General features: G+C 46.7%; 1 protein-coding gene and 1 pseudogene across 14 annotated transcripts in view; one reads left to right on the top strand and one right to left on the bottom strand.

Moving 5' to 3' along the window:
* The window catches only part of LOC103706893 (serine/threonine-protein kinase EDR1-like), a 62,085-nt gene extending 54,812 nt beyond the window's left edge, over positions 1–7,273 (top strand). For 6 of the 13 annotated variants that reach the window (XM_039125506.3, XM_088706194.2, XM_088706192.2 and 3 more), the window contains 6 exons: positions 886–1,009; positions 1,106–1,125; positions 1,301–1,457; positions 6,373–6,661; positions 6,755–6,827; positions 6,996–7,273. In XM_039125506.3, coding sequence (XP_038981434.3) covers positions 886–1,009; positions 1,106–1,125; positions 1,301–1,457; positions 6,373–6,661; positions 6,755–6,827; positions 6,996–7,078 — 746 coding nt within the window. In that variant the 3' untranslated portion in view covers positions 7,079–7,273. Of the gene's footprint in view, positions 1–885; positions 1,126–1,300; positions 1,458–1,569; positions 2,663–6,372; positions 6,662–6,754; positions 6,828–6,995 lie in introns of those variants that run through there. The other 7 variants (XM_088706187.2, XM_088706191.2, XM_088706188.2 and 4 more) reach the window with 2 other exon arrangements.
* An 88-nt stretch (positions 7,274–7,361) lies between these two features.
* On the bottom strand, positions 7,362–10,031 carry LOC103706894 (F-box protein MAX2 homolog A pseudogene; annotated as a pseudogene). Its single transcript, XR_015969828.2, has one exon. The product of XR_015969828.2 is annotated as an F-box protein MAX2 homolog A pseudogene (transcript).
* Between the last annotated feature and the right edge of the window lie 2,269 nt (positions 10,032–12,300).

Genomic DNA, 12,300 nt, shown 5'->3' with positions numbered 1-12,300 from the left:
GCAGAAGATTCATTTTATTAAGGTACTGACACATGGTACTATTTGATGTGCCAGCTCTAACAGTGTACCATGCGTCATTATGGGGGTGTATAGTACTAATTTAGTGCATGTTGTACTATACTAGTAAGGCACTAGTATAGTATGGTGCTTGGTACAATACTTAAACTATTGGTTATGATAAAGTTCGTATATATGTTTGTGGATGTTGGTTGCATTAAGTGGCATGTGGAAGACCATTTTCTCAAGATAATAGACAGGAAGCAAATCATGCTTATCTTGGCTGACTGTGACCGGACATCATACATCAGTGTGATGCCATATAATTCAATTCTTTCTGAAGGAGTTCATGTATGTTTTAGTATCCTGAATCTCAAGATCTGTATGAGGTAGGGTTGTGTTGTTGGAACATGATGGAAATTCTTATCCTAACAACCATTTTCGAAACCAAGAACTGTGCTGCTTGTCCTTTGTTGCACAGTCATGCTAAAGCTGTGATGCATTTTTGCACATACAAACAAGCAAACATGCACCATGCATGCATACCTCTATGATCTATCCATGTTATTAATGTTTTGACATCCCTTATTTTTCTTGCCCTTCCTCACCTGACACCATCTCTCTCTCTCTCTCTCTCTCTCTCTCTCTCTCTCACTCTCACTCTCACTCACTCACTCACAAACACACACACATTTCTGTACATGCAGGCACACTTCATTTGATATTTGCACTTTTCTTATTTTGCATTATATATATTCGCTACTCTGTATTTGTTTTTCTGCCTGCTATTTGTTTGCTATTTGTTGCTGCTCAATGAACAATTTGGCTAATAAGGCTATTACTAAGAGGGTGATCAACTAAAAAATTGTGTTCTTTATCTGTCTTTAGGGTTTTTTGGAGAGGTCTTCCGCGGCATATGGAATGGTACAGATGTTGCCATCAAAGTTTTTCTAGAACAAGATCTTACAGCTGAAAATATGGAAGATTTCTGTAATGAAATATCCATACTGAGGTACCATTTAATTGTGATTAAGGGATATCAGCATTTTCTTCCTTTACATGATTGTTTGCTGACAATGTGTTTTTTATTTTTATTTTTTATTTTCAGCCGTCTTCGGCACCCAAATGGTAATGTTCTTTACCCATACTTATATTTAGTATTTTCATGTAGTGTATGATGATTTTTATTTTCATTTATGTGATGGGATCCATACTATCATATTCTAGGAGAAATGTGCACTAGGAGCCTCTCGTACCTTAACACATAGAAGTTTATATTGCTGTCTTGGATACTATTTTGCAGTTATATTATTTCTTGGTGCATGCATGAAACCTCCTCATTTGTCAATGGTTACTGAATACATGGAGATGGGATCATTGTATTATCTTATACATTTGAGCGGCCAGAAAAAGAAACTCAGTTGGCGTAGGAGATTGAAAATGCTCCGTGACATCTGCAGGTGTGTACTCGCTATTTTTTTTTACTTTTCATTTTTACCTTTTTTTTTTTTACTTTCTTATCTCCATTTCTGTTTTCTGATTGTCTATATATTCATATGTTGACTTTCATAGGAATAACTGCACTAGCATTGAACAGGGCACATTCATTGTTAGTGGTTTAATGGTTGGCACTTGGCAGAACTCATTCAAGGGAAAGAAAACTTTCATCTAGGCCCAAAAATACTGTGGTGACTTTAAATGTTGAACTTCAGAGACACAGCTTCCATGGTTTCTCACTTCATGTTTTGGTTTCATTAACCTATCAGCTGTGTCTGTTGTTATCTGTCTATAGTTTTATTCCATACTTCGAAACTGATCCTGGAGACTTATGAGTATTCTTAGGAAGTGAATTTTATAGTTATTTCAGCTATATTGCTATGCTGTGATAGCATATGTACTAATGTTTTACCTGTAGAAGGAAAGAACTGAAGATAGAGAGACTGCTGGTTTTTTGCTGTCGGAGGATGCAAGAAGGGCCTTATGCCCAAACGGTGGAATAACAACAATTGGTTCATCAAAATATGCTGTAAACATGACAACATGAACAAAAATGAGAAGTCACATATTGAGGTGGAGATCAAGATCATGAGTGAAAACACCTTAATGGTATCCATTTTGTGCTGCCGTTACATTGGAAACTTGAAGGCAAATTTCCCTCTAATTGCAGGCCTGGATCACGTGATTAGATTAAAGCAGTAGTGGATTATATCCAGCAATGGTCATGAAGCCTGGTAATGAATGACTAATCACCTTTGAAGGGTTTATATCTTTAGAAGATCAGGACAGAAAACCTAATAAATTCGATCAAGTGATGATTAAATTTTTTGATCAGAGTTCAGGAGTTCGAGCCACTTGAAGTTGGTATAAGTTTAATGGTGAAATGATATACATGTATGCATAGATATGTGATTAAGGCTATTAAGGAGGGCCAGTTCTTTTTTTTCAAGGGAGAAAAGGGTCACAAGACTTTTTAAGTTAGTTAAAATATGTGCTTGAGTAACAACAATTAACATGTGTCCCGTAACTGGGTGAAAATGACAGTTGTTTGGACTGCCATGACAATGCCCAGAATGGAACTTGATGGCGGACCACTGCAGGGAGGAGAGAAAGAGGAAGAAGAAGGGAAGGAAGAGGAAGAAGAGGTTATAGAGACGCAGGAAGAAGAGAAGAGGAGGAAGAAAAAGAAGAAGCAGAAAGGAGGTTAGGATTTTTTATTCAACCATTCAATTGCCTAATACATGAGAGGGCAGGCCTTTAAATAGGCCTTACATCATGACCTAGTCAACTTTATCAATTGACAACATACCAAAATTGAACCCTCAATCAATTGATTAAGTCAACCGATTGATTACATACCAAAATCGATTCAATCACTTGACCCAATTATACGACTTAACAGCTAATCCAATTGACTTGACTAAAACAAAAACAACTAACCAAATGGACTCGACTAATAATAAAAGCAACTAATTGACTCCATCATCTGAATGAGGGGCTCTGATGTCCCCATCAACTCCTCCCAGGTGGGAAAAACTCGACCCCATCAAGTGCAGGTCTGGCCGGAAATATTTCTGCAGGCATCTATGACAATGAAGCCGATGTGGTTGTTGTACGGTGTGAGCTTGATAGGTCTGCGGGCCTGTGGTTGTAGTTGGGCCTGTGTAACCAAGAGGGGAGGTGAAGCAATTTGTGGGAATGGTTGTGGTGTGAATAGGATTGGGGAGGGGGGGAATGATTGTGGTGTGAACGGGATTGGGAGGGGGAGCCGGTTTGGTGTGAACGGGATTGGGGAGGGGCGGCTAGTTGGGCTTGGGCCTATGGAAGGATTAGGGTGTGGGCTTGGGCCTGTGGAAGGATTAGGGTGTGGGCTTGGGCCTGTGGAGGGATAAGGGTGCGTGGGCGGGTTGCTGTCTGATGGGCCCGAAGGGCCTGCTGTCTGTTAGGCCCGAGAGGAATGAAGAGGGGGGCTGGCTCGGCTTGTGAATGTTAGGACTGAGAGTGGTGCGGGAGGGGTTTTGGCTCGATGGCCTATTGAGGGGAGAAGCAAGGTCGGGTGTGGTCTGGAGAGGAGGTGGGAGCGGAAGGGGCTCGGTGCAGAGGGGTTGGGTTTTGGGGATTGGAGAACGTTGGGTGAGCTGCGGCCGCAGAGGGAAAGGGGAGGAGATGAGGGGAAAGAGGAGAGGATGGACGGCGGGTGGCGGTGTGGCAGAAAAGGAAGGAGAGGGTTCGGATTTTTGTGGAGTTGGGGGGGAGAGGCGACGGTGGAGGCCTCGGCGGAGGGAGGCGACGGCGGGGAGAGGGAGCTGAAGGCGGAGGAGGCAGCTGGGGCTTTGGCGGCAGCCGACGGAGGAGGAAGTGGAGTCCGAGGGCGGCCACAGGGATGGCGGCTCGCGATGGCGCGGCTGGAGGAGGTGGCGCTTGACAATGGGCAGCGAAGGGCGACGGCGGTTGGGCGGCTACGGTGTGGTGACGACGGCGGATGGCGCGGCAGTCGCTGCAGGGGCAGAGGAAGAAGAAAAGGTACATTTTTTTTTGGAACTGACACATGCAGTCACGTGCGGATTTTTTTCGGGACCTGGGTTATCGGGTTTTGGGTTAACGGGTCTCGCACTTACCCGTTAAGCTGGTTGTCTCATTCGGGAGGGTGCACCGATCCTCACGGTGGTGGCTGCGGGGGAAGGCTGCGATGGCGGAAAGCGGGGCTTCGACGGAGAGGGCGGCGATCTCGGCCGCAGCTCCGAGGTCCGTGGCGACAGGCGGCGGCCGGTGGCTTGAGGGGGTTTTCACCGGCCGACCGTGGATTGCTAGGTTGGAGCCCTTGGTGGCGTTGCTAGTAGGGGGGTTGCGGCGATCTCTAGTGGTGAGCCGACGGCGAGGCGGGACGTCGCCGGAGGAGATGGATGCCGAAGAAGAAAACAGGGGGCGTCGACGGTTGTTGAAGGGGTTTTGGTGTCGTGGAGGATAATGGTGCTGGAGCTTGGGTGGAGAGGGGTGGTGAAACAGTGGGGTTTAGCAGGAGAGGTGATTAGCGGAAAGGAGAGGGGGATTCGGGCGGCGGGAGGGTCTTCGGCGGCCGCAATGGAAGAAGGGTGTTGCGGTGGGTTACAGCCGAGAGGGGAAAAACTAAAGGAGAGGTGAACGGCGGAGACAGGGATTCTTCAGAACGTCGAGAAAGGGAGAGGAGGTTTGAAGAGGTCGGTTTGGGACGGAGGAGCGTTCAGATCGTGTACGAATGCAGTGGTGGGGATGGACGTGCGAGAGGTGGTGGGACAGGGGTTTGGTGATGGTGAAATTGGGAGGGAGGAACCCTTATGGTAAAAACCGAGGGAGGGGCCTATTGAAATCGAGAGAGAGAGAGAGAGGAGAGAAAAGAAACTGGATCGTGGCTTTGGCAGCGGGGGCAAAGTCGGCCTGATACCAAGCTGAGGGCGGACCTCTGCAGGGAGAAGAGAGAGAGGAAGAAGAAGGGAAGGAGGAAGAAGAGGTTATAGAGACGCAGAAAGAAGAGAAGAGGAGGAGGAGGAGGAGGAGGAGGAAGAAGAAGAAAGGAGGCTAGGATTTTTCATTCGATCATTCAATTGCCTAATACATGAGAGGACGGGCCTTTAAATAGGCCTTACATCATGACCTAGTCAACTTAATCAATTGATGACATACCAAAATTGGACCCTCAATCAATTGACTAAGTCAATCGATTGATTACATACCAAAATCGATCTAATTACTCGACTCAATTACACGATTTAACAGCTAACCCAATTGACTTGACTAAAACAAAAGCAACTAACCAAATTGACTCGACCAATAATAAAAGCAACTAATCGACTATAACAGACAAATGAAAAAGTCCAGATATGAAGATGACTTATGCCGGAGACATGAGGCAATGTCAGACCTAAGTTGATGTCTCGAGGCATTTCTGATGTTAAAGGAGTTCTGTTTGTGAAGTGGCTAAAGGAGCCTTGGTCTGTTATCATATTAGGTTAGGAAGTAATATTTTTATCAGCATTCAGTTTAGGGTTGTTTGTTTAATATACATTTGGAATGAAATTTTCAGTGTTTCTTCTTCATATGCATCATGGTGATGGTGTTGACTGAGGCTGGTCACATCTTCAAACAAGGTGATTATTTATGGGCCATATGTAGTGGCCTCAACTCTGCCATTATTATACTGTTCAGTTTAGATTTATGGGCCATAAGTAGCGGTCTCAACTCTGCCATCATTATGCTGTTCGGTTCAAATTTATGGACCATAAGTAGCAGTCTCAACTCTGCCATAATATACATTTTCTCTGGGATGCCTGTCCCTGTAACCCAATAGGGAGTAACCGCAAAAGTTTTTCTCCCACTATTTAAAGTTACTCATTTCTTACTTACCACGTATATATCCTTAGATTGTTGCTCTCCTGAAATTTCAGAGAGAACTCAGGACTCAGGAGTGTCAAAGGAACTAATTAGGTTTTAAGCTGCCAAGTCATTCCATCTTCAAATACAACACTTGTGAAATAGTTTATGTTCGCCTTTTGCTTGCCTTGCGTGTGGCTGCAGAACCCGATCATGACATATTGGTCTTGAAACCTGGCCAGTAGGTCTACTTAGTAGCCAATCTAACATGATATGTATCCAAGTGTTGTTTGCTTTATATCACTGTTTGTCATATATCACCTATAAAGCTGTAACCAATCTTAATCTGCATCAAAGTTGCCTTGGAAATGTCAAAATATGTTTTTCTTTGAATGTTATAATTCTTTTTTGGGCTTGCACTTCATGCTAATAGTGTAGGATTTTGTTCTGCTAGCTCCCATTCAGTTTAGGGCTCTCTTAATCATCAAGTGAATTTGGATGATCTCTCACGATTGCTGCTTGGTTTTCAAGGGGGTTGATGTGCATCCACCGGATGAAGATAGTTCATCGTGATCTGAAAAGTGCAAACTGCCTTGTTAATAAACATTGGACAGTTAAAATATGTGATTTTGGGCTTTCACGAGTCATAGCAAACACTCCCTTGAGCGATAACTCCTCCGCAGGCACCCCAGAATGGATGGCTCCTGAACTTATACGCAATGAACCTTTTACGGAGAAATGTGACATTTTCAGCCTTGGAGTTATAATGTGGGAGCTTTGCACTCTGAGTAGACCATGGGAAGGTGTACCTGCAGTTCAAGTAAGCCATTATTTTTTTGTTATCAACAACGTAGTTTCTGAAGAGAGAAGTTAGCCCTGAAATGGCTGCTGCTTGTTATCATCTTCTGTTCAGGTAATATATGCAGTTGCTCACCAAGGAACAAGATTGGAGATTCCTGAAGGTCCCCTTGGCAAGCTAATAGCAGGTGCCCCCCCCCCCCCCCCCCCCCCCAAAAAAAAAAAAAACCACCACCAAAAAATTTAAAAAAAACACGCGCGCGCAAAAAAAAAAAAAGCAGATTGATGCTGTATCTCCTAAAATTTTTCATGCAATGAATATATTCTATCTCCTGATTCTGGTATCTCTGTTGTAGATTGTTGGGCAGAACCCCATGAGCGGCCTAGCTGCCAGGAAATACTCACCCGCCTGCTCGACTGCGAGTATGCCCTCTCTTGATCTGAATTGTAGTTTGTGCATGTACAGCAAGTGAAGAGACACTCGACTTCTAGCCGCGGCTTAAGTTGTAAATTAGCTTATGTTTTGGTGCAATAGATGAGTTTCTTAAGCTTCAGTTCTACAGCATCGATATATTGTAATTTCTTGTCAAAAATATAGAAATATGAAACTTCAATGAAATATGCATTGTGTTTATTTTGTATGCTATTTTTAAAAATAAGTGTTTGATGAAATTTCTAGAATAAATAGTCCGCAAATATGCAAAGGAAAAATGGTACTCTTGTTAAGCTGGAAACTGCCGATGATTACTTGAAGAACTAGTGTTAGAAGGTTGCTGTGAGAGAATCTCAGACTGCTCTAGATCCTCTCAGGTCCGACAGTGCAATTTACTATTCCAAGGAAAATTGAAAATTTACATGATATTTGATGATCATTATCTACCTCACTAGTGGGAGTGGAAGGCTTTATTTCTTTGTATAATCAGTCAGGAATGGGGCGCCTCCTTAGAGCGTCCTCAAAGCGACTACAGGAGTCCACTCTTATCTCCGTGCTCATGTCATACTCCGGTGCTGGATAGTAGTCTTCTCGCAGCTGTACGTCCCTGAGGTTCGGCATCACCAGAAAAAATCTCATGAAGTGTTCGTTGGCGGTCCCATGGATGAACAACTTCCGCAGGGCGATGCACTCCTGGAGCAGGCCGGCTGCTGGAAGGAAGAGGCTCCTCTGGTTCACATCCCTGTCCTGCGGTGGCCAGTAGTCGAGCTCGTAAAGATTCAGATCTCCCATCCCATGGAGGTAAAACCTCTCCCATGAGCTCAGATCCTTCCGACCGGTGGGCGCGGTCAGAGCATAACCAACCACATCCCTGCAGTCGAGCGTCATCTTTGAAAGCTTGGGATAGCAAGCGAGGGAGCTTAATCCGAATACCTCCTGGGCCGGCATTGGGCATGTCCGGCAGTCGCCTTCCACCTTGATACGTATCTCCTCCAGCTCTGGGCAGCTCTCCAGTCCAGCATCTGCCAGTGGAATCAGCAATTCTCCAGCAGGAACCCAGAGCGAGAGGTGGCGCAGCTGCTTCCATTCCCTGCACCAAAGAGCCCCAATGCCATTTCTGCTACAACCATTGCCAGCCCAATGGTGGTTGACTGCTGCCTCCGAGTACCTACACCTCGTCGTCGAGCTATCAGCAGGATCATCCGCTACGTCCAGGAAGTCGATGATGTCAGCATCGGAATCCTCGCTCGCCTCCAGCTCCATCTCATTCGACTCAAAGGCATCCCCAGCTGCCGCCTCGAAACTCAGAGGCAACTGTTCGAGCTCCCGCTCGGCCCAGATGCAATCAATGCGGAGGCGCTTGATTCGGTCGCGAATTGGCTCGACAGCTCGCAATGACTGGGGGACATCGAGATGCTCGCAGCGGGAGATGCCGATATCCACGAGGGTCGAACGAAGCATGCCGGCCATCTTTTTCAGCCCTGACTCGGTGACTCTCTTGCAGCCATGGATCTCCAATGTGGACAGCCTCGAGCATCCCCGGGCGATCGCCACCAAGCTGGCATCAGTGAGATCAGCCGAGTTCTTGATGCGCAAGGACTCCAGCCGGCCACAGAGGGCCACCCCATCCAAGTACAGCCCGGCGGCCCGGCAGACGCCATGGAATCCCCCCAGGCTGAGCGACGCTATCTTGGGGCATCTTTCGCTGAGGGCCTCCAATGCCGGCCCCGCGTCTCTGACGTTCTGGCACAGATCGACAGCGACGTCCTCAAGTAGCGGGAGGGCGGCGAAGAGGGCCTCGAGGCCCGCGGCGGTGATCCTCGCATCGTGCGGAGCGAAGCCCTCGGTGTCGGGCTGGGCGTTGGGGGCGTGGGCTGCGGGGAAGACGGCAGAGGGTTCGGCGAGATGGAGGATGGAAAGGCGGGGGCAGTTGGCGGCGACGGCGACGAGGGCCTCGTCGCCGACGGAGTCGATGTAGCGGGGGTCGAAGACGCAGGGAGCGAGGAGGTGGCGGAGGTTGGGGCAGGCGGCGGAGATGGAGACGAGCTCGCTGGTCCGGAAGCCCTCGGCGACGGGGCTGAGGAGATCGAGGCGGGCGAGGGAGGCGGCGGCGGCCGGGAAGGCGTGGAGGGCCGCGGGCACGTCCTCGGCCCAGCAGTAGAATTGGGAGAGATCAAGCGAGTCTAGCGAGGGGCAGGCGGCGAGGAGCGGGGCGAGGTCGGCGCCGTGGGGGTGGTGGGGGGGCCGCTGGTGCCAGCGGACGAGCTTGGCGTGGCGGAGACCCGGCCACTGGGGGGCAAGGGCCTGAAGGGTGGAAGGATGGCGGGCGTAGAAGGTGAGGGAGGTGAGGTTGGGGAAGGCCCGGCGGAGGAGGAGGGCTATGAGGTGGTGGTGGTGGTGCTCCTCGGTGGTGGGATGTTCGTGTTGGTGGTGGTGGTGGTGGTGGTGGTGGAGGAGGAAGGGGTGGCCCCAGGGGGAGAGGTGGGAAAGGTCGAGGTGGGTGACGGAGGCGAAGCAGGTCGGGAGGAGGAAGAGGTCGCGGACGTTGCCGCGGAGGCAGAGAGAGGAGCGGGTGAAGCGCTCGAGGGTGCGCCACCTGCGGCACACCAGCGCCATGCAGTTGCGCGTCCGCGTGTCCTCTACGATCGAGAACACGGTGCTCAGTATCGCCTCCGGGAGGTCGTGCAGGTGAGTCTCTCCTCCTCCGGCCATCTCTTCTTCTTGTTCCTCTCGAGATGGGAAAGTGAAAGTCGGAAAGAGTAGGAGAAGGGAGGGAGGAAGGAAGTGGTGGTGGTGGTGGGCCTGGCGGCGGAGATGGGGATGGATGACGTGTGTGGCGTTATGGAGCCGGGGACTTGGGGGAGGGAGGAGACGGTTGAGATTTGTCGGGACTGGGAGAGGTGCTCTCGTGTTGATGCCAAGATCCACGGGAGGCCTTGTGCGGCATACTTGGACATCCAGTGTCGTCACGCTTTCCTTTCTTATCCTCCTATGTTTGTTTTCCTCCTCGCTTATGGAAATTTGTTACGGTCGGATTTTTCCCAAGATGCTCTCGTGAACAAACAGGCTGCTCGAATTTGCTATTTCAAATCTGAAACGTGTATCCATCCATACTGAATCAATCACCTGACTCAACCGGTAAAGATGCCTTTCCACAAGCTCCGCTCCTCCGAAGTCCAACCGAACCATCTTGCTCCTCTAGAGTTAGTATTGGATATGAATAGATCCGAATACGCGCAATTAGATCTATGATGTGCATCAGTAACCTCCATCGAACATGTCTAATGGTCCAGTTGTGCTGTCACAGGCAAGCATCAGAATGGACTTAACAAAGGTGAGTTAGTTACTTTATAGTGTACTTTTATCTAATTCACCGAGTTAATTTATTCGTTTTCACAAATGTGAGTCTCAATGATAGGTGTTGGGTGGTTAAATAGGATATATTTCAATGTGTCCGGTTCTACCACCTATTCAATCACCTAATATTGATCCTCTCTTTTTTTCCCCATAAGTCATCATCTGTTATTGATTAGTCAAATCTATCCAAGATTTTTGTCTCAGCCAAGATCTTAATTTTCGTATCGGTATTTAACATCTCCTAATACAGTATATAACATGTGACCCTTGTTATTTAGGTCAGTATATGCTGGTATAGTTTGAGATATCAGTTGATCTGGATTGATGAATTGGATGAGATTTTACACACCTTGTCTTACAATTTTAAACAGGCATTTTATGATTAAGATAACAAGTGCATCACAAGAGTAGCTCTATTGTTGTTCTATTTATCAGCTGAGATTTAGATGTTTTGGTCCCAATATGACTGAGATCTTCGAATATCTTGTCCATATCTAACTTCTTGCAACTTCGATCTTGACCTAGATAAGTCGGAGTCTTGGTTCATCTCGAGCACCAACTTACGTGATTGATTGATATTTCACCTTTTCAAAACCTAGGATACATGTAAATGGATAGGCAGTGAATTAGATAGAACGAGGAAGAAACATGAATAGCGTGAGAATTCAATCTCTTCCTATACCATCACTCAAAAGATAGCCTTGTCCTAGTGCATGACCTAGGCAGGCTGATAACAACCATGCGGCTTGGTAGAATCATGTAGTCAAATCCTGGTTATCACAATCTTGCTTTTAATTGTATGATCAAAAACGCATGTCAGGTTGATCACGTAGAATCCATCCAATTGGCAATTTCCTACAATTCCTTGTCTGGGAATCAAACCTACCAAATCTGGACATTAAATTTGGCTTACATCAGCTTGAATTGTGGCGGCGGTCATATCCCTCTGCCGAGCAAATGGAGATTATAGTTTCAAATCTTGGGATGGTGTTACACCCAGATAATTGTGCGCATGGGTCTCCCTCCCTTTCTCTCAGTTATATAAGATTAATTCAGAGAATATACTTGGGCTGCCTCTTGCTTCAAAGTTAAATGCCCCTAGGTCCTCGATTCCCTCAAATTATAGGGACATCTCACGGCGCCTGACAAAGTATAAGTTTTTTCCAAGTAAAGCCTGTGCAAGGCAAGCATACACCAGGCCAACAAGTCAACCGAGCTGCGCCCCATTGTGCTGAAATCTAGGGATGACAATTTATAACATAGCCCGTCAACCCGAACTACAAACGATCCACTCTAAGCAAGTTTAGTTTTAATATAAATAGATTTGGATTATAAATGAGTTACACTACAAGAAAATACATATTCAGCGACTAAGATTCTAGTCGCCGAATAACCATATTTAGTCGCCAAAACCTTTTCGCGACTAGCATACCCTTCGTCGCCGAACCCTAGTTACTGAAAGATTTTGGCGACCAATATTGTGTGGTCACCTAAGGTACACCAACAACGATCAATGTTTGGTTGTCAAAGAAAATTATCCGCGACCAAATCTGTTATCGCTAATTTCAACGCCGACCAAATAGTTGGTCGTGGAAGGTTTGTCTTCCACTACCAAAAAAATGGTCACTGAATGTCTATCTTCCCCCACCAATAGTTTGGTCGCATAATGTATTAGAATGCATTGGCAACAAACATTTTTTGATAGCAGAAAGTATTAATCTGTATTTAATTAACAATTCATATTATAAGCTTAATATTTATTTTTGGGCTCGTTCCAAATCTGTACAACCAACATAGCCTATCCAATATCCATATTGCACAATACATTTGCTCATCCAAATAGAAGTATACACAATGTTGGAGAATCCATA

Source organism: Phoenix dactylifera, chromosome 1, assembly GCF_051530095.1.
Source record: "Phoenix dactylifera cultivar Ajwa chromosome 1, Ajwa_hap1_PhDact_Kaust_v1.1, whole genome shotgun sequence".
Classification (NCBI taxonomy): Eukaryota; Viridiplantae; Streptophyta; class Magnoliopsida; order Arecales; family Arecaceae; genus Phoenix; species Phoenix dactylifera.
Note: the sequence above shows the minus strand (reverse complement) of the source record. Positions and strands in the feature narration are given on the sequence as shown.